The 25,829-nt window shown below is 40.3% G+C and overlaps 1 protein-coding gene across 8 annotated transcripts in view; it reads left to right on the top strand.

Moving 5' to 3' along the window:
• Positions 1-25,829, top strand: part of ndrg4 (NDRG family member 4) — a 68,698-nt gene that overhangs the window by 38,469 nt on the left and 4,400 nt on the right. For 3 of the 8 annotated variants that reach the window (XM_046393831.1, XM_046393828.1, XM_046393830.1), the window contains 16 exons: positions 1,368-1,458; positions 3,556-3,714; positions 6,832-6,870; positions 15,607-15,712; positions 18,389-18,509; positions 18,815-18,877; positions 19,593-19,653; positions 19,831-19,917; positions 20,010-20,066; positions 20,346-20,449; positions 20,538-20,594; positions 20,886-20,937; positions 22,404-22,451; positions 24,471-24,506; positions 24,635-24,686; positions 24,874-24,912. In XM_046393831.1, coding sequence (XP_046249787.1) covers positions 1,381-1,458; positions 3,556-3,714; positions 6,832-6,870; positions 15,607-15,712; positions 18,389-18,509; positions 18,815-18,877; positions 19,593-19,653; positions 19,831-19,917; positions 20,010-20,066; positions 20,346-20,449; positions 20,538-20,594; positions 20,886-20,937; positions 22,404-22,451; positions 24,471-24,506; positions 24,635-24,686; positions 24,874-24,912 — 1,159 coding nt within the window. In that variant the 5' untranslated portion in view covers positions 1,368-1,380. Of the gene's footprint in view, positions 1-1,367; positions 1,459-3,555; positions 3,715-6,831; positions 6,871-13,109; positions 13,319-15,606; positions 15,713-18,388; positions 18,510-18,814; positions 18,878-19,592; positions 19,654-19,830; positions 19,918-20,009; positions 20,067-20,345; positions 20,450-20,537; positions 20,595-20,885; positions 20,938-22,403; positions 22,452-24,470; positions 24,507-24,634; positions 24,687-24,873; positions 24,913-25,829 lie in introns of those variants that run through there. The other 5 variants (XM_046393832.1, XM_046393833.1, XM_046393829.1 and 2 more) reach the window with 4 other exon arrangements.

The raw sequence follows: 25,829 nt of genomic DNA, 5'->3' as shown, positions 1-25,829 counted from the left end.
TCTTCAAACTATGTCTTTTGTTTTCATCGTTTTACATACTGTGTATTTAATTGGAGATATGTCAGAGGAACAACCATAATTTACAGTGATGTGCTGTATTGTGTTTTCCAGCGTTGTTGGACTGATGTCAGAATCTAACAGTGTTATTGTACTGACATAGTCTGACCCCGTTCTTTGTGCGTGCTATTTATTAGTGACTGTGTGTGTTACTGTGTATGTGCGACCTCATACTCAAAGGCCAGTTTAATTAGACCATGATACAGCCTCAGTCCTCTTTGGGGCAGCAGTCTGGGCACTTCTGAACTTCGTTTTTTATTCTCGGTCAGTAAGCATCTATGTCAGCTCCGACTTTGAGCGTCTCTTTGTATTTCACAAACTAGAGCGGAACATCACTTAGCTGTGTTCCTGTAGATACTGTACTTTGAACTTTCTAAAAAAAATTTAAATGATCAGTCAGTCCAAACTTTCTGTTTCTTCTCTCCATTTTGGATTTTACCTCTCAAGGACTGAAGGTAAAAAAAATATATAGTTTTCATCTGCCCTGCGTTTGTGCCATACACACCCTTGTTAGGTGGACAAACTCAAGGCAGAACTGCAGGAAAATTATATAAACTGTGTTTTTAACTCACTGTACACACACACACACACACACACACACACACTACAAATTTCAGAACAATTAAAGGTGCCCTGTGGAGTTTTTGACCTCTAGTAGTTCTAGAGAGCAGCAGCACAGGTGAAAAGAAAATTCTAGCACTTATACATGGATTTAAGGAAAGTTGCTCAAAATATTGTGTCTGCAAATATTTTCTGAGAAAAGAAACACATTCATTGCATTTATCAGACTTCAAAGGCTTGCGATGTAAACATAACTTTGTGTACAAGAAAGCTCCACAGAGAACCGCCTACCCTGGCAAAACAAATGTACCTTTAGCAAAGCAGCTCTGCCTCAGTAGGTAGCTTCTTTTTCTTCTTCTTCTTCTTCTTCTTCTTCTTCTTTTTTCAAAATTTCAAATAATTCAGGGTGGGTTTGCAGACAAGCTAATTCCCATTTTGATTTCATTTCCTCTGTATCCAGTCAGTTTTTCATCTGCTCCGATTATTCCAGTTTAATACAACATTCACTCAGAGATCTGATTCCTTTCGTAATTTCACAAGAACCAATTTGTGAAATTACTTCGTGAAGGATTGTTTCATTCCATGTAATTGAAACTGAACCGCCATCATCATGTAAGGTACCGGTAGTAAGGCAAATGCAGATCATTTCTGTCTTTTAAGGTCAAACACAAACAGTACACTGCGTGATGAAATGAAAATGTAACCATCTGTAACCTGTGTGTGTGTGTGTGTTGCCATGGTGATTGCAGGTTGCTGTCCAGGATGGCGGCGATGAAGGAGCAGCAGTTCACTGAGGAGAAGCCCCTGCTGCCAGAGCAGCGAGGAGTGGACTCAGACATGGTGCGTCCACATGGTTTATTTTACTGTGTGCTAACCCTTTTGTCTGGGTGTTCGCAGGTTGGTTGGTGTGTGCTGGGTAATCTACTCTGAAACGCTCTGTGCATCGAGACGGAGATGTTTGTGCTCATTAGCTGTGTTGGCTTATAATTAGACAATGTGCTTCTTTACCAGCGGAGGAGGAAATTAATGAACTCCATCCAACCATGATTTTTTGATAACAACACTATGAAAAGATGGACGCTCATTTAAACTTAAAGAGAGAGAGTGGAGGACAAAGAGGGAAAACAGAGCAGAGAATAGGCAGTGGGCGGTTACATAAAGGCCACTCATTCCAGTCCACTTATCCACTGCTGAAGCAACAGGTTGTGGCTGAATCCAAGGCTCTTCAATGTGTGAGAGCCACTTGTTGCAGAAATGATGGAAATGGTGGACTTAATGGAAAATTGACTTGAAGAGGCCAAGTTATGCCTGCCTTTTTCTTTCAAGTTTTTATTTCTTTGTGAGGTGAGTTGGTAGTTATTCTTACAAGCTGCATGAATGGAGAAGAATTATGAGCTGTTTTTATTGTGAGCAAGCAAACAGGCAGCGAAATCATTAGTGCCCACAGCAGCATGAAGACAACATATTGACCTAACCATAAGAAAGAGTGCGGGAGTCCTCTGCTTCTGACAAGCATTTTATTTCTGCTGGAGGTATCAGCGAGCCAGTAGATGACTACGCCACTGACTACACATGTTAGCCAGGACTCACTTGGCCAGGGTGCCAGAGACAGTGGGTCAGGGTTTTTGACTCAATAGCTTAACAGAAGTAGCCTCAATATGCTGTGCATCAATATAAATGACTAATTCTGCCATTGATCAGCTCATCTATCCAAAGGTCATTAGTCCTGCTCATTATGGCTCGCTGCTTGTCAATAAGCGAGACCATCGACTGCGGCCCCATGAATCCAGTTACATGTTTACGTGACTCAACAGGCCACTTGTTTTATTGCTCTGTCGAAGAGGAACCTCAGCTGAGAAACACTTACAGTTTTATCTCCTGCCTCTCTCCTCTGCCCGCTCATTTAAAGTCTGTAGCCCTGGTGTTGTGCAACAGTGTGTTAGTGACCTTTAAGAGCAGTTACTGAGTGATTACCTCCTGGCACAAAACACTGGCAAAAGTCTGGGCTGACTCACTGCAAGCCATGTTGGACTAACTCTGCATTCAGTTCATACGGCCATCACAGAGGTGTCCTGATGGTGAAAAGCAACAGTTTGGAAGTTTTTATTTATTGAAACCAGTAAAAGTAAACATTAAGACAATTTAAACTTAATTTTTCACGACGGAGCAGTGTTCCTCCAAGTGCACCACAGTCTTGTATAAAGCACTCACAGACTGCTTTCTTGTCATTTCATTGATCGCTAGTTGTTGATGGCAGTATGACAGCAAACCAAGCTGGGTTCTACAATTAAAGTCTAACACATATTTGGCATTTTCTAACCTAGTTTTGAGACTCTATACATTTAAATTGGACTGCTTAATAAATAAATGATGAAATGAAGTATTTCTTATGATTCTTCTTCTCATAATTTGTATTTCTTGCAATGAGACCACTGCTTTCCTGATGGGAAATTAAATAACTGAAGAAATTTAATCTGAAAATCCAGCATAATTAAAACATTTCCTATTGCTGTCTGGTCAGAATTTAATGTGTGGGGGCTCGGGGAGGGATTGGACTTTTGACCTCAATGTGTCTACACCTCTGAAAATAACAACTGCTGCAACCTTTTCCACTCTGAAGCTTATAATTATTTTACGTGTTTCCCGTGTGACATGAATGCATCATAGTTCTGGAGAGTTGCATGTGGACAGTCTGTTCCGGGTCTCTGCCCACAACCTGTTCCTCTAAACCTTTAAAGGAACACTTTGCATCTTCAGCCTGACCTTTCTGAAATAGAAATGAAACAAAGTGAGGCAAGAAGTATCTTCTTTGAGCTTTAAAGGTTTAGGGGATCACTGAGGGCATTTCTAAGACATTGCATCAGAAAATGAATCATTAATGATCTGTGTTGCATGTTTATGTTTACTGGATGTTGCTGCTCTGTCTTCCCAACACAGCAGGATAAAGGAGAGGAGGCAACGGGGGCGTTACCGTGCCCCGCCAGTCCCGCGCCCCTTAACCAACCCCCTCCCCCCAGCCGCCCCACTCACCGCTGGCATGTCATCGCACGGCACTGGCTCCGCCAGACCCGCCGTCGGACCAGCGGGGTCCTCCCGGTAACTACCAGAACCACCAGAACAAGCAGAAACATCTGACTGGCAGCACACTGACTCCAACACACGCAGCCACCATGGAACACAGCTGTGTGCAGCTGAGCAGAAAACTGGAACATCAGACACTTTGAACTCATAATCTAGAACAAATCATGAGGCGAAAATCAGAAGAAACTGATCTGTCTGTGTATAAAGGTCTCTCAGAGGATTTATGTGCACCTACAATGGAATATGCAATCATGGAAGTAGAAATGAAGAAGAATTAATCATTTATTGAATTAAAAACAGCAATACACTGGAAAAAATGCTCCATTTCAAGTTAAAGGAAGGAAAAATTTCAATAAAATATCATAAGTATTATCAGTAAAGTATTAACAGTGAAGCAAAATATCATTTGAATTGATTAGAATGAATTATTTATTAGACATATTAACATGTCAACATTTTAATGTTGTGGCTATCCATTGTAAAGCTACTTACCCAGCCCAACCTAACCACCCAACTTAGTTCAATGTTCAATCTATAACAATGCATACCTATATAATTTGATCATGTATATTTTTTTTTTATATAAAATCTCTGCACGTAAACAACAGCTAGCTTTTTTCTGTATATCTTGCAGTACCTTTGGTAAGCTTTGCATTATATCTTCCATATAATCCACACATTATCGGTCATTTTCCTAGAAAACAGTGTGTTTCTGCCCCTCTGGACATCTCTCTTCATAGCATCCCTAGGATCAGACTTAATCAAGTCAATCCCCTGATCCTCCTGGACCTGATGAATTAAATTTAGAGCCGCAGTAATTGTGCTTTTCAGCGGAGAGATCCTTTTGAAAAGCCTCAAATCTAGGCCAAAATCTACATTCATAAAACCAGCCTCTAGATACACAGACTGTGGAGGAAGAAACACATCACAGCAGCAAACACAATGCTACACATCTCCACAGCATCCCATCTCCATGCAACCATACACAATACACAGCCTGTGGGATCACACGGGCAGACTCCTGGACTCCACCTTTAAACATTTTTTCCCTTAGTCCATTGGTCAGTGGATCATAGGTCCACAGTGCTCTCCTCTCTCACTGAGCTCAGCTGCTGCACATCCTCTACATGCCGTATCATGGAGTGGGAGTTATAAGAAAGAGAAGAGTGCCACCTGCTGGTCCGACCACCGTACTGTCATCACTAACATGTTCCCTCTGTAAACCAGAAGCCATTTGCATGAAATCCACAGGGACTGAACCTGCCCTTTCAGTTGCACATTCCAGTTGAGATAAGAAATCAGTTTAATGGATTTCCTCTCTCTCATGATGATGATGGAGTAGCATATTGGAAAAGTGTTATGGAAAGTTGTCACAGGGCAGCTTCAGGTCCTGTTGTTTTTAGTGACATCTCTTTCTCTCTTCAGGTTTGTCCCTGATCTTTGTTCACTCAGTGGAGTGCCACTCCCGTCCTTTCTTTTCCGATCTTCACTGCTAATAAATTAAAATGTCACTTTCTTTACTGTATTTCCCTATATTAATCCACCACTATTCCTTTGACTTTGCATATGTCCAGTATCCATCTTTAATCCTGTCATATTTTCTTTCAGAAATATCTTCAGAAATTCCCACATGAACTCACAAACTCAAAACTTACTTGTGCATGTTTAACAAGGAAGCAGCGTGGAAACCATCTGTCTGACAGTTCTCACTGACTTCATGTGCATGTCCTTAATTTTATGTCCAGATTTACAGATGTTCCTGTTCTGCTCTGAGCTTTACAAAGGCAGCAGAGCAGGAGCATACGCTCTTGTGCTGAAATAACACAGGTCAAGATCAGTGAGCTTTAAATCATTGCAGAGATGAGTTCAAATGTTGCTTTTAAGCAGGTCCCATTTTTCAGCGCATCCTCACACATTTAGTTGTGGATGTCAAACCTGTGTTATGTCGGAACATCTCCTCTAAAATGCAGAGTCAAGACCAGATTCCTCAGAAACTGAGCATTGCAAGATAAATGATATTTTTTTCAAGATGGGTTTCCAAAAACATTTTGCCTGCCATCCAGTGTGTTCAAATACTGGAAGGCTCTGACTGGCGTTGGCACAGCTGTCTAAAGCCAGCTTGTCATCAACCAGTGTCTCTCAATTTTTAAATCTATTTTGGCAGTCGAGGAGTCAGACTGGCTCGCAGGGATTCTCTCTTTGCCACTGTGGCCAGATGACAAAAATATTATTTTTATGCAATGATCGTATACCCCAGCTCATCTGTGTTTACAGAACAGACAAAGATGATTGCTGAGGTGGCTCGCTGTGAGGGGAATCTGGCTGATGTTCTCTATCTCTCTCATCCTATTTTAAACACCATCTTCCCTCCACTTTTTACTGCTGATTTGTTCCTTGTCTCCCTCATGCACTTCAGAAAATTACCTTTACTGTCTCTATAGAATGAGATACACTGGAATAACAGATTTATTTGGTGCTCCAGAACGAGTTTAAAGTGGCAGTCCACCAATTTTACCTATCAATATCAGTTTGCTGCTCATGGAGAGTACTACCCAGCCTTTGAAAACTGTGGTGTGAAATTGGGTCGTTGAAATTGGGTCTTTACCAGGGTTTGTTGAAAACCACTACTATATTATGGGAAATGTAGGATTCATGGTTTGTAGAGTTTGAGCCATAAGAGAGACAAAAATTCAGATTATCCGCACTTCTGCTGCATCAGTTTTCACTCTTCTTTGTGAAAAAATGTCTCCTGTGAAGCTAGTGCAGTGCGCTACTAAATAACTACAGTACTCTATTAGATAAATTGAAATAAGTTTTGTACAATATCAGCAAACTTTGTGTGCAAATTTTTATACATATGAACGGAAGCATTAATGCTTAATTTAACACACGTGTATGTTCAGAGACAGTTGAACATGATATACTGTAATGCTAAAGTGCTTCTGGGAAACTGTGTTTTTCTGTGTCTGTGGTTTGGACCTACAGTGCAAAGCTTGTGCTGCTCTTCTGTAAGTCTAGCAGCCTTCATCTCCAGCAGTGGATATGTGTGTGTGTGAGTTAATTCTGCTTATCTCCTTCCAGTTTTAATCTCTTGTTTTTCTGTTTTCTACCTCTGCTTGTCTTTCTCTGCAGGAGAGCTGTGAACAGCTGATGCCGGCAGGGGACTGGAAGGTATGAACTGATCTGTGTGCCGCTGTCACGCTGAGATTGAGCCTGCCTCTCTCTCCTCTCTTACCTTTTCTTATTAGTGTGTCTCGTCTGATGTGTTCTCACTGTCTGTCGTCTTTTAACTTTCTTTGTTTGTCATCACTTCATGCTTGCTCACTTGAGAAAACTGTGATGCTTGCCTGAGTCAACAGAGAATAGAAAAATATGAAGGTGGAAGACAGATATCTGTGATCTCACTAGGATAAATATAACAAAAATGATGATAACTACCTTCAGATTGTCCAAAAAAAAAAAAAAAAAAAAGACAATGGCCTATATGATGGAGTCATTAGTGCAGTAAGAAGGTCCTGCTTTTAAAGCCACCTCTGAGTGCATCCAAAGTCCCGCTGGTTAGGAACAGATAACTCTAACATGCCCACAGACGTGCTTGTAAGTATAAATGTCTGTCTTTCAGTGTCAGCCCTTTATGACTGATGTCCCGTTCAGTCATTGCTGGGTTCCACTCCCCAGTAACCCTGCACAGGATGAATCAAGATAATGAAGTGATTGATGGGAAATGACAGCTTGTCTGATTAATAGCTATGGCTCAGTGATTACTTGGCTGAGGTGGGCAGCTTTCAACGTTCAATTGTATCACACTGTTTTGGAACCAGTTCTCCCACACTTTGTTTCAAGGTGTGTCACATTTCAGCTTTGAAAGCTTAAATAACCTCTGTCCCAAAACAAAAAGCAACACTGACAGAATGTTTCTGTACCAGTTTTATATTAGCTAAGTCAGGCTGTATCTTCTGTTGTCATTAACTGTCACATTGTCTCAAACGACCATCATAGTCATATTGGTAATGTATTCCTGAAACCTCTTCAGGATTGTGGTGATTCAGTTTTTTGGTTTTTTTTAGTTTAAGCTGTAGACTAACTACTTAAGTCAGGCTTAGATAATATCTTTCACAGTTTCACAAGCTAGCACCTATCTACTTTGTATAAAACTGTGACCACCTGAACCTGAACCTGAGTAGGCAAATCCTACATGCTAGTACTACAAAGAACAAAACACCAAAGAGTCAAACCTTTAGTGTGCTTAAGCAGGCCGGCAAAATCTTTGCTGACATTTTTGCCAACATGCTAACTTTGGCATGAATAATAAGACCAAGATAAAATGACCACTGTACAAAAATGTTGTGACTGTTTTTCATCCCCCTGTTAGATGGCTAAGAGAGTTTCCACAGCTCGGGGGTGGTGAAGAGGGGCAGCGCTCCAAAAACACTGGAAAATACAGCTTTATGTCCTCACAAAAACACATCAGTTTTAAACCTGAGCACTTGAACTCTCCAATTTATTAACTTGTGTGAACCATTACGCCATCACTTTGCAAAGTCCTCTGATTTCTTTTCTCTCTTTCTTTTTTTTTTTTCTTCACACAAGTCACAGCTCTGGCTGGTTTATTTTCGTCAGACCTGTGCTGATCGTCAGTCAGGAGTGATGAGATCTTTCTCATAAAACACCTCTTTTTCTGTGTTTCACACTTAAACCAGACACTTCATGTTCTTAGAAAATAACACTGCCTTTGAAGAGCAGTTTTGTTTTTGCTTGGTAGCTGCCTGTGAGATACAGGATGCATTCTTGAAGTAATAACCTTTTAAACATATCCGTGTGTGAAAGTTGTTACAGTGAAAACCTCTTAGGGGAAACGACATGGTTCACGCTCTGAATACTGTATGCTCTTATTTCATGTGGCAATATTTTGCTAAAACATTGTCTCATTGCATTCTTGTGAACTTGCAATATTCAATATGTTTGAGTGCTGCTTTAGTGCTGTAACAAACTGGGTCTGGATGTTCGCAGTGTCTTCTGTTCTTCTCAGACACCTTAGACTGGTGACTTCAGTCATGTAGTTATTTATAAAACCTTGATGGAAAATAATTTTATCTTGCAGAAGATCACAAGATCAAAGTGAAATTATTCCTGCTTATTTCAGGGAGCTACAGGTGTGGAAGCAGCTCCGACATTTTGCCCCAGGGTTTTTGGTAACACCTTCAGCAGAATGCATAATCAGTTAAAGCGGCAAGGAATTAAAAGCCATCAACTTTTCACTTTTCAACTTTAGATGCTAGAAATCATGAACCAAAATATGAACAGTGTAAATCTCTAAAAGTATGATTTGATTCCATTGACCAGAACCTGAAATTACTATTACTAGGTAAAAATGTCTGCTTTATTTTATATATGACATCATCATTTTAAATGAACCCATGTTATAAGAAGATAATAAAAGAGACATTTGTAATTAAAGCAATTACTGTAATAAACTGTTTAATAGCACTCCTCATTAATGCAATAGAGGCACATAGTTGCAACTGATAAGACTTGATGGTGGGCGGTGAGACTGTAATTATGTCTTTATCGCAACAGTTTCTGCAGCATACTCACATGCCTCAGTCTCGGAAATGTCACATAATACACTTGTGCATGCTGTGTTAGAACCACATTTCATTATTTAGTGCACACATAAGGGATGTCAGTTAGGGATGTTAGTAAACAGGAAGTCACTGTCATTGACCTTACTGAACTCTTGGTAAGAAAAAAGCATAATCCTGTATAAAATGTCAAGTACTCAACAGTAAACATCTATCACGTGATTGCTCTTTCTTATCAATAAAGAAGAAAGACAACAAGGAGGCGGCTGTTGCTCAGGAGGTAGAGCAGGTTGTCCTGCTGGAAATGGAAATGTTGGAGGTTTGATCCCCAGCGCTGGCTGAATGTCGAAGTGTCCTTGGGCAAAGATACTTAACCCCATGGAGTGTATGAATGTATGTGTGAACGGGGTTGTAAACTGCTTTGAGGAGTCAGTAGACTAGAAAAGTGCTAAAAATGCAAGTCAGAATACAGTTTATCGGTCCATCCAACTTTGCAATATGATTTGCATTGGTGAGCATGAAATGGAAAGACTGTAATGTACTGTGATAAATTAAGTTTATAGAAACTGCTTAAAGGGGCACTCCATCAATTTTACTAATCGAAATCTGTGGGCAGGAGGTTTGGAAAGTAATAATGTGATTGTGAAAAAAAGTTGCATAAAGCTGTTTGTGGCCTCAGAAAGAGATGTGTCAAATCTCAGTGTCATCAGAGTTAGTGTGAGTTTGGGGTGAAAGACTACAAGTTTGAAAATGAAAACAAATCTGGACGTGTGGACTTTGATGTGAATTTGATGCTTTAAACAAAACTAATGTGTTTAATCAGTGGGATAGTCTTTTGGGTTACGATGAGGCAGCATGACACTGAAGAATGTCAAGTGGAGACATAAACGTTAACTTACAGCTAAGAATGACAGACTTTATTTGACCCAAAAAGAGTTTTCATGTCAGGATATTCAATGACAGGGATAAATGCAGAGAATAGGACATCTTAACTTCATTTTAAACAAGTCCATGTCTACATTATCTCACATGTTTTAAGAGAGTGAATATTATAACAAATCAAGCAAGCACAGAATTACCTTTGTAAAATTATAAGCACAACGTGTCACATTTACATTATGATGTAAAGAAGAGGGAAGAAAAAAACTGCCAGGTGTTACTACATGTGTGTGTTTGGTTGTTGGAGGGTTATAGCACTGCAGTATAACAATTAAAATAGGAAATGGCAGCATTATTATAGAAAGTAATAACTGCTAACATAATTTCAATATAACTGCACATAATTTAAGCTTAAAAGTTCTGAAATGTAATAAAATAAATTGATAACATCAATTGTCCACACTCCTACCTGCTCTGCTTTGTTAAATCTGGGCGTAAATATCTTTCTGGTATTAATATTTGTTCTAACTCCCTTCTGCCCATCACTGGTTGTCAAACTCTTGGTGGCAGAGATTGTATGTTTAAAGTAGCCAGAGGGATGCCGAGTCAGCGGGGAGAGAGAGAGAGAGAGAGAGAGAGAGAGAGAGAGAGAGAGTTAATCTCTCCCATGGAAGAAAAGGACACAAAGTCAGAAAGAGAGAGAGGAGCAGCAAGCAAAGAGTGGAGTCAGCGTGCTGAGCGTTCTGTCAACAGGAAAGGGGGGATAGATGGAGAGAAAAGGGGGAGAGAGGATTGAAGAGGCAGGACAAAGAGCTGGGAGACTCTGGTGTGTGTGCGTGAATGTATTAGTGAGGGTGTGTGTGCGCTGTAGTCAGCATGGTAGTGACGCTGTGACACCATTACAGTCATGGCAACATGCACGTATGCTACTCAACCCCACTCAATATTTTGTTTTACTTCAAGTGAAACATCCTTCCAAATGTTACAGGTTGTTTTAAGAAGGCTAAATGAGCACTAGTATTGTATACTTGTATACTTCTGTGACATTTTGACCAGAATTGAGAGTTTGATAATATTTAGCTGTATGCTGTGGGAAAGAAAACAATAGATAAAAAAATCTTTATTAAAAGACAACTTCATCTTTGAATTGTAGTGTCTGTGCAGGGTTCCTATGAAGAAGAATAATGGCCTGCTAAACAGATACAAATGTGCACTTTTTTATAATCTAACAGCACTAATGAGGGTGGTGTGGGTGGAGACCAGGAGTCATTTACAACTCTTAAACTCACAGGAGATAACTGTTACCAAACTGCTAGTTTGCCCACGCTTAGAATAATGCAATCAAATTAAAGAATTTGATTTGAATCCCCCTAATAACTTATTTTCTGACCTTCATCTAACCAGTGGTGATGTGTGGGTTGACATGTGGGCCTGGGTTGAGCAGTGTGGATTGGCTCACACAATAGGCTGGGTGGTGGCAGGTATTAAAAAACCCTTCCCTGCACATCACTACTAAACAGGTGTGTCTAACTGAGAGCAGAAACCGCTTGGCATGGTAAACGACAAAAACAACATAAAAACAAAGCTAAGACTAAGCAAAAGAAAATCACATGACAGATACAATAGCACTTTAATGTAACTCTACTAAATAAAAAATTATCCTAGAAGCCGGATAACATAGACACATTTAAGAATGCTGTCATTTACCCCAGAGTTTGCAATGGTTTTGAGAGAGGTTAAATAAAAGGGCTTCGTCGATTTCACATTCTCTTGCTAGCAGTTTTGCATATCTGATGCAAAATAATAATGTATATTCAATTTCCCCCATAAGCAAACCCACAGATTTTACTGAAATGAATGGATTGTGTTTATGTGGCCTGGCTTCAAACTAGTGTGATGTGCTCATGACCTCTGGTAACCTCTGGAAACTTGAGACATTTTCAGGTTCATACTCTTGTTTGTAGTGTGTTCTAGAATAGGTTTACATTAATGTTCTAAAATCACATTATTTGTGTTTACCCTCTGACTGAAGCGCTCCGTTTGGCTCGTGTCTCTTTTACAAGGACCCCATCTGCTCAGTTGATTGGTCAGCTCCCACATGCCTGAGCAGACACAGCCAAGCGAGTGTCTGCCGGCTCTGCCATTGTTTTTGCAGTCAATCACAGTCAATATAACCGAGTCTACCAGCACTTCCGCTATCATTATCACCACAATAATGACTTCTGAACCAGAGGCCACCAAACATGTGCGAACAGGAATATAATCCATATTAGCATTGACCTCACTGCCCAGTGGGCCGCTGACATTAATGCTTTATGGTCTGTGCAAGCTAGCTGTTTGGTACCAATCACAAAAATATAAGGAATAAGAAACAATTCGTTTTTTTTTTTCACTTGTAGCTGTATTGTTATCTTCTGGACATGCAAATCACATCAAGCAAACTTCAGTTCAAATTATTTCAACTTTGACTTTGGTTGTTGCTGACCTTGCAAGGCGCTGTGCTTTGCCTCTGCCTCTATCTGCACTATGCTCTGCAGCCTACAGAAGGCAGCATAAGTGGGCATTATGCAAATGTATTATTTTGTGGCGCAGACAAGTAATGGAAAAAAAAAAGGCTGGACTACAGACAAGGTGTTTGACCTCATTACAGCTAATTCATGAACAACAACAGTTTTGTTTTTGGCTGGAACAAAACAAGGTTGCTGAGCAAAACTGGGGAGAAGAAACAGATTAAAACTGGAGCAGTGGTACTGATGAGAGAGAAAGTGTGCCTTCACAGTAAAGACTGACTAGACAACTGACCAATCCTGGGTGGGGGAGGCAGCACTCCGAGCAAATCATCTCCAGCCTGCCCCACACCCTGTCTCGGGTGCCTGTAGAGTGTGAGAGGAAGGGGAGGGAGGGAAGGAGGAGGAGGAGGGCTGCAGCTCTGAGCTTAAGAGTCTGGGTGGGAGCAGTGCAGAGCAGACAAAGACACTGCAGCAGCCTGCAGCATCTAGCATCCAACTCTCCATCGTAGAGCGAGTGCTCACCAGGACCTAGTCCCTTAAAACAGGAGAGGCCTGGCTGCTCATCTGCCTGTCTGCACACTCATCCTCCTCTTCTTTGTTGGCTGAGAGAACACTTACTGTGGAGCCATGCCTGAGTGCTGGGACGGGGTGAGTGGCAGAGGGGAGGGTGTGATGGAAGGATGTATACTGTATGAAGCTGTGTGTGTATGATTTCATTATATTGTTACTTAATTGAATGTGGTGTCAACTAGGTCAAAATAAATTAAATTAAAAAATAAAATCTTTACAAATTGACTGATAATATTTTTTGAGCTGCTTGTGTTTGCCTCTAAATGTTAAATCTGGTGTGTGTATATATACATATATATATATACGTGTATATAATGCAATATTACTCTGAACCAATTTTGTCAGTAGTCACCAAAGCTGACCATGTGGAATATGTTCTGTTTTTATATTCTGCATTCAAAAGGAGATATTGCAGTGTCAGTGTGTTGAATGATGGGTCATTCTTTGATTCTGGCCCACTGACACACTTAAGCTCACCAACATAGCAATGGATGGTGCGCATACCTCTGCGGAGAAACACACAAGCATTTGTGTGTGTGTGTGTGTGTGTGGTTATGTAGGGGAAATGTTAAGCCTTCTGCAGTACCATCTATTTTGAGAACCAAACAGATGAGTAGAGATGTATGTGTGTGAGCAAAGGAAGAGAGGACCGAGTGAATTGAATGACTTGATTCAGATTGTTTTCCTTTGCTTTCCATCTTACTATTTGCACAGTGACGTAGCTGAGATTTTTGCTCTTTTTCAAGCCTCAGGATTAATTCGACCACCAAATCCCCCCAATCATGTCGCCTTTGGGCATCAGTCATCTTAATTTGAAAGCTGGATTTTCACATCCACTAAGTAGTATCGTAAATTCCTCTCAGTGTTTTCCTCTTGGACGTCTGAAGGTCATCAGGAGCTCATGTGTTTGTGAAATGCCTCCTTATATTCACCAGAATCCGCTCGCTGAAAACAGACTGTGAACAAAACCTCTGATGCTGTAACTGCCTCAAATTAGAATGCTGATTGCAGATAACACTGATGTTGACGCTGAAATAACAGAAAGATAATCTGGCTGGATTAACTCAACTGCTGGCTGCACGACTATCTGCTGCTGGGGGGGGATTATGCAGAATTTTAGCAGGTGGCTGCATCCAAAAGTGCTGTTTGTTTCTGGACTGTGAGTCACTGGAGGTTTAATTTAAGTCACTCCATAGTGAATGCATATCATGTTACAAATAACAGACAGCTACTGAGAGAGGCTGCACATTGACAGAGGTTTTGTTTCTCAGTGTGTCTGAACAGTTTCAGATGTGAAAACATGCTGAGGGGGCAACAGTGATGATGGTGTGTTAGTGTCTATTAAGTCTGTGTTTGTTGGGTTCAAATCGGCATATACAAACAAAGTCAGCATCATCACTAAAGGCTTCAGTGCGTTTTAACACCTTAACCACACAGAATTATTTCAAATACCACTCAGCCGTGTGTGTCTGTGTGTGCGTTCTTCAGTGTGTGTCTGCGCCCACATTGCGCAGCTCATGTTGACACATATCTCCTACCTCCATTTTGAGTTTGGCTGCCTCTGACCAGCAGATGCTGACAAAATGTGGGTCACAACAACAGAAGTTTGAATACAGAACAAGATAAATTTTAGGAGCAGGTTTGAGCCATTAGAGGTGTCTTTAGTTTAAAAACATTTTCAAAACTGGGAGCACTTGCTGTAGACAATCAGGACACTGTGAACCTCCTTTTATCATTTAAAAAACATCCTTAATATTCAAATTATATATATTCTGGTAAATATTTTCTTAGCTAGATGAAGAAAATATGTTGAATTTGGAATTACCAACCATTTTAAAAACTGAAATCCGAATTAGAACAAACAAACTGCAGAATTTCAAAGCTCTGTGCTCTTTTGGGCAAGTTTTTAGTTATTTATTCTTGTTACTTTTTTTTTCCCCTGAATTTTTAAAAGCCATTTATTATTCAGCTACTGCAGTTCATGACATGTTTTGTGAATCCATGTCCAAAAACTTACTGTAAGGATTCAGTGTGGTCATAGCTCATGCACTAATAAAAGATGTTCTTCTGAGCCCCTGCACATCCGTCACACTGCAGTGAAAACTGATGCTTAAGGGAGAACAGTCCTGCACTGACTGGCTGTTAACGATGAGGAAGATTTTGACTGAAGATATATAAAAAGCAGGTTAAATAACGAGTCTCTTGCAAGGCACAGTATTTGAGACCTGCGTCGTGTCTCACAGTGTGAAACTCTTGAGATTTATTTACGCCCTGGGAGCATTCAGGTGCAAATGTTCTTACAAAAACACATAACTGACTATGTGTGAGGCACCAGGTGAGTGAGAGCTTGTTTGTGTGTTTCACAGGAACACGATATTGAGACCCCTTACGGGATGCTGCATGTGGTGATCCGCGGGGCACCGAAAGGAAACAAGCCTGCCATCCTCACTTATCACGATGTGGGACTGAATCGTGAGTATCCGCAAAAAATGTGTGTGATCAGCCTGACAGATGTTCCAGGCTTGTCAGAAAGGTGTTTCTGCACTTATCAGAGGTGGTAATTGGCCTCCACGCCACATCGCTCCTTCCTGCCTGCACACACACGAACACACACACAAACACACTGATAATTAAAAGAAACAAGAATAAATATGTCTAATTGACTTATTTGTTGCTTTCAAAGTAGTTTGAAGGATATGTTTACTGCTGGAAAATTATTGAACAGTTTTACTGAGAAATGATTAAACAGCTTATTGTACTCATTGTACCTGCTTATCTATGGTACCTGTTTACACTTGAGCATAAAATCACATCAGTTTTAGTCTTGGGTTCGGTCAGATTTCTCACCATCTCACCATGTCTCGAGCTCTGTGTTGAAGCATACAAGCTGAGTGTTGACTGTCAAGCTGTTATTCCAAAAACTCGCAGCCTCGTCAATAATTCATTAATGTTAGGGATAATGATATAAAGTCACATATAGGAGAGGAAGAGTAGAGATGTAACAAGAAGAAGAGGAGGAGATGAAAAGAGAATAAAAACAATGAGGCGGGTTTGTCTTCAAGTGTGATGAGTGGAGGCAAAAATAGAAAAGAGGAAGGGATGGGGAGCTAAATGAAAGGGTGACTGTGAAAGGCATCGATGAAATGTAGGTCAGAAAAACATCCCCATCCTGCGGAGGGAGGCAGGGCGGAGCCAGCAGCGCTGCGGCGTTGCCTTGATGGGTGGAGGTGGGATAGGGATGGTGGGGGTTCGGAGGACAGCATATCACAGAACGACGCTTATCCATGACTCTGCTGACTGCAGATCTCTCTTTTGTTGGTCCTCTACCTTTTTTTTTTTTTAATCATTATTAAGCTGATTATCCACCTCACTGAGAGGAAGTACAATGTACAAAAAACTACAAAAAGCAGCCCACTTATATACAGCACAAAAATACAGTAATAAAGAACAAACAAAATGAAAATCATATGGCAGTTATACACAATGTCGATTATAATAGACTAAAGCATATAATAGGCCTGAATGTAACTTATATTTTGCTGCTGCAGCAGAAGCATGAAGCTATTAGTATTCACAGCCAGTCACTAAATCACTCAGCTGTGACGCAGAATCATACAGGATGGAGCAGGAACCTGAGGGATGGAGTCAGCCTGGAAAAAAAACATACAGGAAAAACGGTAGGGAGTTTATTGTTCCATTGACAGTGATTCCCAATCAGTTCTTGATTAAAAACACAGAACAGATGAGGAACATGAGAACAGAACAGGAGGGAGTGGGAAAAAGAAGTGAGCGAGAGGAAAAGGCTGCGATTTAAGAAGTAGAAAAGAGATTAAGGAGCAGGAAGGAAAGGGGTGATAGAAAGAGAGGCTTAAAGAAAGACAGAAAGTGCAGAGAAGAAAGTAGGTCACGGAGTCAGTAGGAGTGCAGACTGTGAACGCTGACCGATGAGTCAGCATGTGCCGATGGCGAGGCAGGAGAAACTTCTCATCTCTATCCTCACGAAGCATCAGTATTTCTGTGGACATGAAAAGCTCTCAAACCTTTGCAGCGTGGCAAAGCTCGCCTCTCCCGCCTCCCATACTTTTCATCTCTAACCCAGTTGTCATGCTAATTGGTCCGTTTAATTAACATCGCTCAGCTAGACCCTGAGGAGGAAGCAATGTTGCTGCGTGGTTTCACTGAGTCTGACACACATGCTGAAAGTAGGCCAACAGCAGAAGCAGTGGGAGAAGGGCAAATGGCGAGATGACATCTATTATACATGTAGCTATTTCTGAATGCAATCTTCCAGTGTTTTCTATACTGCTCCTGTAATTGTAGCCCTTCAAAACGCTGCTTTATTTAATTATGAGTTCAATGACAATGAGGAATCATGCACACAAAGTTCATTTTAGTTAGGCCTTTACTACAGTAACATGACATTTCATTTTGTTTTGTTTTTTTAAAAAAATGATAAGTTGTGCTACTCTGTAAGTATGTCAGTCATGTTTGCTAACTGTTAGCACTTGCTAGCAGTTGCACCTGTCAACACTGACCAATCAGTGTAGGGAGTCTAATGCTGATGAATTTATCACAGCAAAAAGATTCATCTTATGGACAATTGAACCAGAGAGCAAAAGTAGGATCAAACTAAAACATTTTTAAAATCCTCTCTGACTGTAGGAACACAGTGAGTAAATGAGTTTCTGCGATTACAGTTGGCTCCAATTTCCATTTCACATACAGACCTTTTCATCTGGATAAGCAATCATATTTCACATATTTCATTAAATATTTTCTCACCATTAAAGAATGGAAAAGAGTCCAAATACCATATTACAGAGTAATTTGCTTTGCCAGTTCTCTGTTAAAAATAGAGGGTTGCATGACATATCAGAGTTGTTGGAAGGAGTCTTTTCCTTCTCCTTCTGGCACAGGATCACTTGTACAGATGGCCACCTTCAAGGTTCTCTCTGAGCGTGATGCATATTTAATGTGATCACATTCCTCTGCTCTTACCCCTCCATCCTATCCTCCTCTTCCTCCTCCTTGCCCTGCCCTTTGCCTACCTCCCACCCCTCCCTCACCTTTTTTTTCCACTCCTTTCTCTCTATCCTCTCACCCCACGCTACCTGTGCCTATTTCCTCTCCTCCCTTCCTCTCCTGCAGACAAGCTGTGCTTCAACACATTCTTCAATAATGAGGATATGCAGGAGATCACCAAGCACTTTGTTGTTTGCCACGTCGATGCCCCGGGACAGCAGATTGGAGCGTCACAGTTGCCACAGGGGTATAAAATGCACACATGCAAAGAAAAATGTGGTAGAAATGCACACAAGTTTAAAGACCAGATATTCACTAAATAAAAACCACCAATGAATGAATAACTGTTTTATTATATGTGTTCATTATCTGGTGTTCTGGGGATTAGGCTATTGATGATGATGATGATGATGATGGTGATTAGGTGAATGATTTAAAGTATTCACAAATGCATCATGATTACAGGAAAATAAATTATACTTCTACTGTACTGATGACACACACAGCATGTCATGCAATGATGACCAGAAGTCGTGTCTATTCTCTCCACAGGTACCAGTACCCTACTATGGACCAGTTGGCTGGGATGCTGCCCACTGTGGTGCAGCACTTTGGGTTGGTTCTCTTTGCTTTTAAATTATACACATCCCACATTTCTTCACAGAGCCGACACAGCCAATGTTTTAATGAGAGCCATCTGCAGGAACATGATGTCCTCTTTTTACTCTTCAAGAGAGACAAAGACAAGTTATTCTTTTGTTAATGCAAAAACAAAAATCTCTCACATCTGTCCCCTTTCTGTTAACATACAATATTTGCAGCAGTTTCCTGTTCACACCAATGCCTTTGAATATTTTTAATACTTTTAAAATGATTGAGAGGATGCGCTTTTCATTCACTAGAAAACAAACTGAAGCGCTGATATTCACATATATCAGCGCTCAACCAGTTGCGGTGTCAACCAGTCAACACCTCTCATGTAAATTTGCAACATTTACTGTGAAGCACTTAAACAGAGCGTGTACAGCATACAGCTTCATGGTCACGGTCTGCGACTGCTAAGCAGTTTGTGTAGATTGCAGGGTAGAGAGTACTGAGTGAAGATGTTCCTTGCCAACAGGATGTAATTTTAGCCTGGACATTCAGTACCAGCCAGAGATGTACAACAGTTTGTTCTGCACAAGCATGAATTTCAGTCTGCGCTGCCAACAATACCTTTCTGTAACATCACATGGGCACATCAGACTCCACATGTATGCGAACTGTTTACAACAGTATACTGTTATTTATCTTGTAGAGACAGCCTCTAATGGACCAATAATATTTTTAGATTCAAGAGCATCGTTGGGATTGGAGTTGGAGCTGGAGCTTACATTTTGGCCAAGTTTGCTGTAAGTCACATCTTGATTTTCCCTCTTTGTTCTCTATGCAGATTACCTGTTCAGAATGAGCCCAGTGCTGGATAAAACTTTCATATATTTAGGGTTTTGTATCTTCTGAACAGTGCACTACCTCCGAATCCAAGACTACCGTAGTCTTACATATGTTTCTGTGTCCTCTGTTCTCAGTTGATCTTCCCTGACCTGGTGGAGGGTTTGGTCCTGCTCAACATTGACCCCAATGGCAAAGGCTGGATTGACTGGGCTGCCACCAAAGTATCTATCTTCTACCGTATACTTGTGTTTTGGGTGGGTACAGACGAACCTTTTGGTTTCCTGCAATAACAATCTTTCTGTCTTTTTTCCAGCTGTCAGGTCTGACCAGCGCTCTGCCAGATACTGTGCTGCCACATCTTTTTAGCCAGGTAAGCTCAAGATCTGGGAATAAACTTGTTTTAAAACGGTTCTTCACATTTTGTAAAATCGGAAAAAGACAGTCAATGAAAAATGACATTCTTCATTTACAAATAAGGAACTATATTTATGTGCAATGCCTCTCTAACATGAAAACAGAATGAAATATGATATTTTGATGAAATTACAATAACTCTGTCATACGAATGTAACAAATCTTGCCTCACCTTACAAATAATGTTTGTATCTTTGCAAAGGTCTGTCACCCAGTCTGTGTGTTTTCTCTGCAGGAGGAGCTGATGAACAACACAGAGCTGGTGCAGAGCTACCGGCAGCAGATCAACAACACCATCAACCAGTTTAACCTGCAGCTTTTCTGGAACATGTACAACAGGTGCAGAAATACACACACACATAGAAACAGTACACATAAACACACAAACACTTTATCTTAACATTTTATGATGTCTCATGTCTTTCAGTCGGAGGGACCTGGAGATGAATCGTAGTGGAACCGTGCTCAACGCCAAGACCCTAAAGTGAGTCTGCACACACTTTCACGATGCAATGACACACAATCCAGTTTATTCACATCTAATTTACATGAATGTGTTTTGTGTATAGTTTTTAATGCACTGTTATTACGTCCTCTCTTCAAAATGATCTTACTGGCAAAATCAATAGATCAACAACCAATCAACTGGTCAAAATAATAATTAGCAGAATAATACCAATGAAAAAAAATCAGGCCTATTACCCAGAATACAAGCACTGATTGAAGCAGATATCACTGCCAGATACTTGTCAAAGTATTCTAAATGTTGCTGCAGGTGTCCTGTGATGCTGGTAGTGGGAGACAACGCTCCTGCTGAGGAGGGAGTGGTGAGTTTTTATCCACTCTGAAGACTTCTGCCTTTATCTCATCATGCAGTATCATTGCAGTTTCATCAGCTATCCTGCTTCTTTAGCTCGTTTCTTGAACTTTTCCATTAACTTCCTCTGACAAAGTAGCCAAAGAAACATTAGTTCATTTAAGGCTTTAAACAACTACCCTCATTAGACTGTTCTTGCCCTGTTCAGTGTTTTGTACTTGGCATGTAAATTGTCCTCATTCAGTAAAACAGAAACAGGTCAGCCAGCACAGACCTGGTTCACTTTCTACTGCACTCGCCCAACTGCACCCCAGGGACTGTGTGTGTGTGTGTCTGTTCTCTCTCTGTCTGTCCATCTGTGTCTTTGCGCGCAGTGTATGTCTTTGACACTATAGGTGTGTGTGTGTGTGTGTGTGTTCTCCAGGGGCCAGATGGCCTCGGTCTGTCTCTCGGGTTTCCTAGTTTGAAGTGGCCCAGATATTTATGCTTCTGCACCAGTTAATCTGCTGCATGTTCAAATTTAAATCAAATCGCTCTTCAGTCAGATGGGGGAGCATGATGGAGATATACTGAGGGTGGGGGTGAATGCTGTTATAAAACATCTTGGAAAGAGAGAAAGATGGAGGGATGGAAAGTGACAGAGGGATGGAAGGGGAGCAGCGTGAGGAAGCGAGAGATGTAAGCTAAGGTTGTTTTATTGGATGTGACAGATGGAGGTCATGTTAATATTTTACATCCGCTGATGTGAGTTGATGCTGCTGTGTTTGCCACCACTTATACGACACATTCCTTTTTTAGACTCGCATTTGCATATTCTGCAACTCATTTGCAACTTTTCTGTTTGTAAATTTGCAAATCCGTATGTGATTTGTAATCGTTATCTGACACTATCGACAGACGAAGCTCATTTTCACAACTCTTCATTACAAGAGCTTTAAATAAAACATTTTGCCGGAATGAACGCTTAAATGAACGCTTAAGTGGATTTCTGGTGTGTTTCCATATTTAACATGCTTGGGCAGTAAAACATGCAATTTGGCAATCAGTGTGAAGGATTAAATATTAAACTCTGTAGGAAACAGCAACATGCTAAACCATGTTACATGTGTGTATGACACTCTGTAGCGTCTGTCTGTTTCTGTGTGTCCACAAGTGTGTGTGGTCAAGTGTCAGATCACATCTGTGTGTGTGTGTGTGTGTGTGTGTGTGTGTGTGTGTGTGTGTGTGTATGTGTGTGTGTGTGTGTGTACGTGTACTGCGGCTGTGCTCTCAGCCTGCTGGAGTGACTCATCTCTGCAGCATACTGCAGCATCTGGGTCACTCACATACTCATGGACTAATGTAGTCTCCATACATAGAGTGCATCCCCAGTCCCTCTCCAGGTCCTGACCATCTTTAACTCTCCATTAAGTTAACGTGTCTTTTGTTGCTGCAGCTTTTTTTGGCTTATTCAGTTCAAATTGCTGTTTTTGTCAGGTCGAATGCAACTCCAAACTGGACCCAACCAACACCACCTTCCTAAAGGTAAACGTTTGTCCTGATCTGACCGACAACTATTCCATCGCTGGAAGAAAATGTCTGTTTAATGTGCATGCACAGATTAAATTTTAAATCTTACAGAATTAACCACGGGATCCTAATTTACACAACATATGATGCCAAATTAGTATGAATTTATAAAGATTTTACACCAACGTATGAATATGAACATATTTTTCAGTGCAGCTTTGGGGTAAGAAACAGTTTAGTTTACACTGTTATATACACTACATAGTAAATAATTCCATACTAAACAGCCTTAATTGAAAGTTATTCAGAATGGAACACAGTACCATAACATATCAACTAATCAAATAAAAAAATGTTATGAGAAATACATAGAAAATATTACATACATACTCGCAAACATACACACATATGTGAAAGATTACTAAAACTTTCAGGAATTCTTCTCCTTAGGTAGAAGTGTTTTGGTAGATGTGACTTTTCTATGACAGAAACTCTAAAACCTTCATTGTGGTGATAAAGTCCTCAGCAGTGGACTGGATGGACTTCCTGTGATGGCCACTGGCTTTGTATCTACTGAATGAGATGAGTTTGAATGACTCGGGCAAAGTAATGACAGGACTGATTCACGCTGCTTACACAAACAAATCACTCTGTTACTCTCACTTACTGATTGACTGGAAGCAGCAGATGCACTTTTATTTCTGCAACAACCCACCAGGCTCATTCAAGGGCAACATTGTGCTGCAGTGTCCTGTTTTTACAGTTTGCACTAAACCAAGAATTCACAATTTGAATGGACATTTAAATGCAAAGTATGTCATTTCTAGTGCAGAAATCAAAACAGTGAAAACAATTGATGTATTTAATGAAGTAGTGAAGTAGGGTGGCAGTTATTGTTGTCATTGTTAAACAAGCACTATTGTTGATGACAATCTACAAAATCTGATGTAACTCAAGCAGAAATGTTTGTGGATGACAAAAGTATTTGGACACCTGATCATGACAGGACATCGCTCTCTAAATACACAGACAGCTTTACAGCTATAACAGCTTCCACTCTTCTGGGAAGACTTTCCATAAGATTCTGGAGTGTTTCTGTGGGAATTTCTGAGCATTCATGCAGTAGAGCATTTGTGAGGTGAGACACTGATGTTGGACCAAAAGGCCCGAATCACAATCTCTGTTCCAGTTCATCCCAAAGGTACATAGCATAGAATAGCATAGCATAGCATTGTCCAAAAGTCTTGGTATTCTGAAGCATTAAAATTTCCCTTCATTGGATGTAAGTACAGCCCCACAAAGAGGTGTGTCTGGATGCTTTTGTCTACATAGTGTGTCTTTGCAGTTATATTTGTGTTACGTTTAGTTATATTCAGCGCCGTGCTCACTCTCCGTCATATCATGTGATGTTTTCCCAGAAGTTATAGCAGCTAGAGGAGGTAAAGGGGGTATTACGCCACTGGCAGGTGACCAAATGAAATGCACTGTTATCTTGAAAGAACATTACATACTGTATATCTCTAGGTTTGAACATTTTTGGAAACTTTTGAGATATATATAATATACAGTGGTCCTCCCCCAAGTTAAGAAAAAGGAAACTAATTTCTGAAACATAATTTTGTACAAATACACACGAAGAAAATGAATAGCAATAAGGGACATGCTGAAGAGAAGTACAATAAACAGTTAATCACAGTGACTTCAAACACCGTAACACATAAGTAAGTAACACATCATAACCAGTACTGGAGGAGTGAATGCAGATAATAAGCCTAATTGTGAAAGTAAAAAAACAAACAAACAAAAAATCTTATTTAGGGACATTTTACCCTTAACTTAAACACAAAAAGAGGAACTATATGAAAAAACTATTCTCAAGGTGGACGTTGCAGTTACATGATACACATCTTAGACATCTGGGACACCCAAACTTGTAATCTTCAACTTGTACAGTATAAAATTTAAATATCACACACTGACAGAACCTGAGCTATTAACAGTTTGGGTAATTACTGCTCTCTCCTCTCGTGGTAGATGGCTGACTCTGGTGGACTTCCTCAGCTCACACAGGTAACAACCCGGCATAGCGAACAGGCTGCCCTACAATCAAAAGAATTAATGAATCCAAACAGACCATAAATGCATAATTCATACATGACAGTGTTCGGTGAAACAAAAACTCTGACGTTATTTTCCAGCCTGGCAAACTGACTGAAGCCTTCAAGTATTTTCTGCAGGGAATGGGCTACAGTAAGTATCCTTTAAAAAGACTGTAGTTACTAAGTGTGATTTCACGTCTGTGTAAATGTTTTGTTTCTTATATGACATTATTTCAGTAGTAATGTTGTAGTGATGTGTTGTGTTGACATGTATTTCATGCAGAGGGACATGAGATGTGTTAATCTTGCCCTCTGTCTCCCTTGCCCCGTTCTCTCAGTCGCTTATGTCAAGGATCGGAGGTTGAGTGGAGGGCCAGGTACTTCCTCCTCCCTGTTCACCTCTGACCTCTTATTGCTGCCCTTTTCGATGACAATGGCATTTTGAAATTTATTTTAATTCAATTTGGTCATGAATACAATATTTTGGGCTGTTATGAAATTACTTTTGCCGTCATTTCTGATGTTTTTTTTTTTTTTTTAATCCCAAGGACATTAAATCCCATCTTTGTTTTATCAAAAATAATTTTTCCTGCCATGGAAAATTATACTGCCCTTGCTTCCCCTCCCCCCATTCCTTTGCCATTGCATCTCCAATAGTGCTCTTTGCATGGCCTTCAGCTAGCCTTGAGCAAAGCCTTTTGGACTAAGTTTATAACACTTGACTATGTCTTTAGCCAACATTAGGAAAGGGATAGTTTAAGATTTGAGGGAGACTAACCAACAGAACAATTAATGTAAAGTCAAATGAAAGGGTAAATTGTGAAAGGGTTCATTTGTTGTACCTACTTATGCTTCATCTCTGTAGTGCTATTTGGCCACAAACTCTGCTGGCATCAAACTTATTTCCAGTATCAGAAATGCTCTGATAAACCCCCTGTACACTTTGTGACTAGCAGGTGAATAAAGTGGAACATTTAGCAGCTTAAGACCATTAAACACTTAATTGTAGATTCATCACTAATGAGCAGTTAGATCAGTAAAAAACTGCACTAACGCATGCATCCTACTGATTTTTTCATTCACTTACTATGGTTTTGGTTCAAGCTCAACTTATTCAGAAAGGACTGATCAGTTGTTCTTGATCTGAGAAACAGCAGCAGTCAACAAAACGGTCTAAACTCACGTCCAATTAACTGGCTTGTTCTAATACAGTTTAGAAATTAATACTAAATAAATAATTTAATACAGTTCCATAATGATTAAGCTCTACTGACAAAGAAGAATTGAACTTTAT

The sequence above is a fragment of the Scatophagus argus genome, chromosome 7, assembly GCF_020382885.2.
Source record: "Scatophagus argus isolate fScaArg1 chromosome 7, fScaArg1.pri, whole genome shotgun sequence".
Lineage (NCBI taxonomy): Eukaryota > Metazoa > Chordata > Actinopteri > Scatophagidae > Scatophagus > Scatophagus argus.
The sequence above is the reverse complement of the archived record's forward strand: the minus strand, read 5'-3'. Positions and strand labels throughout refer to the sequence as shown.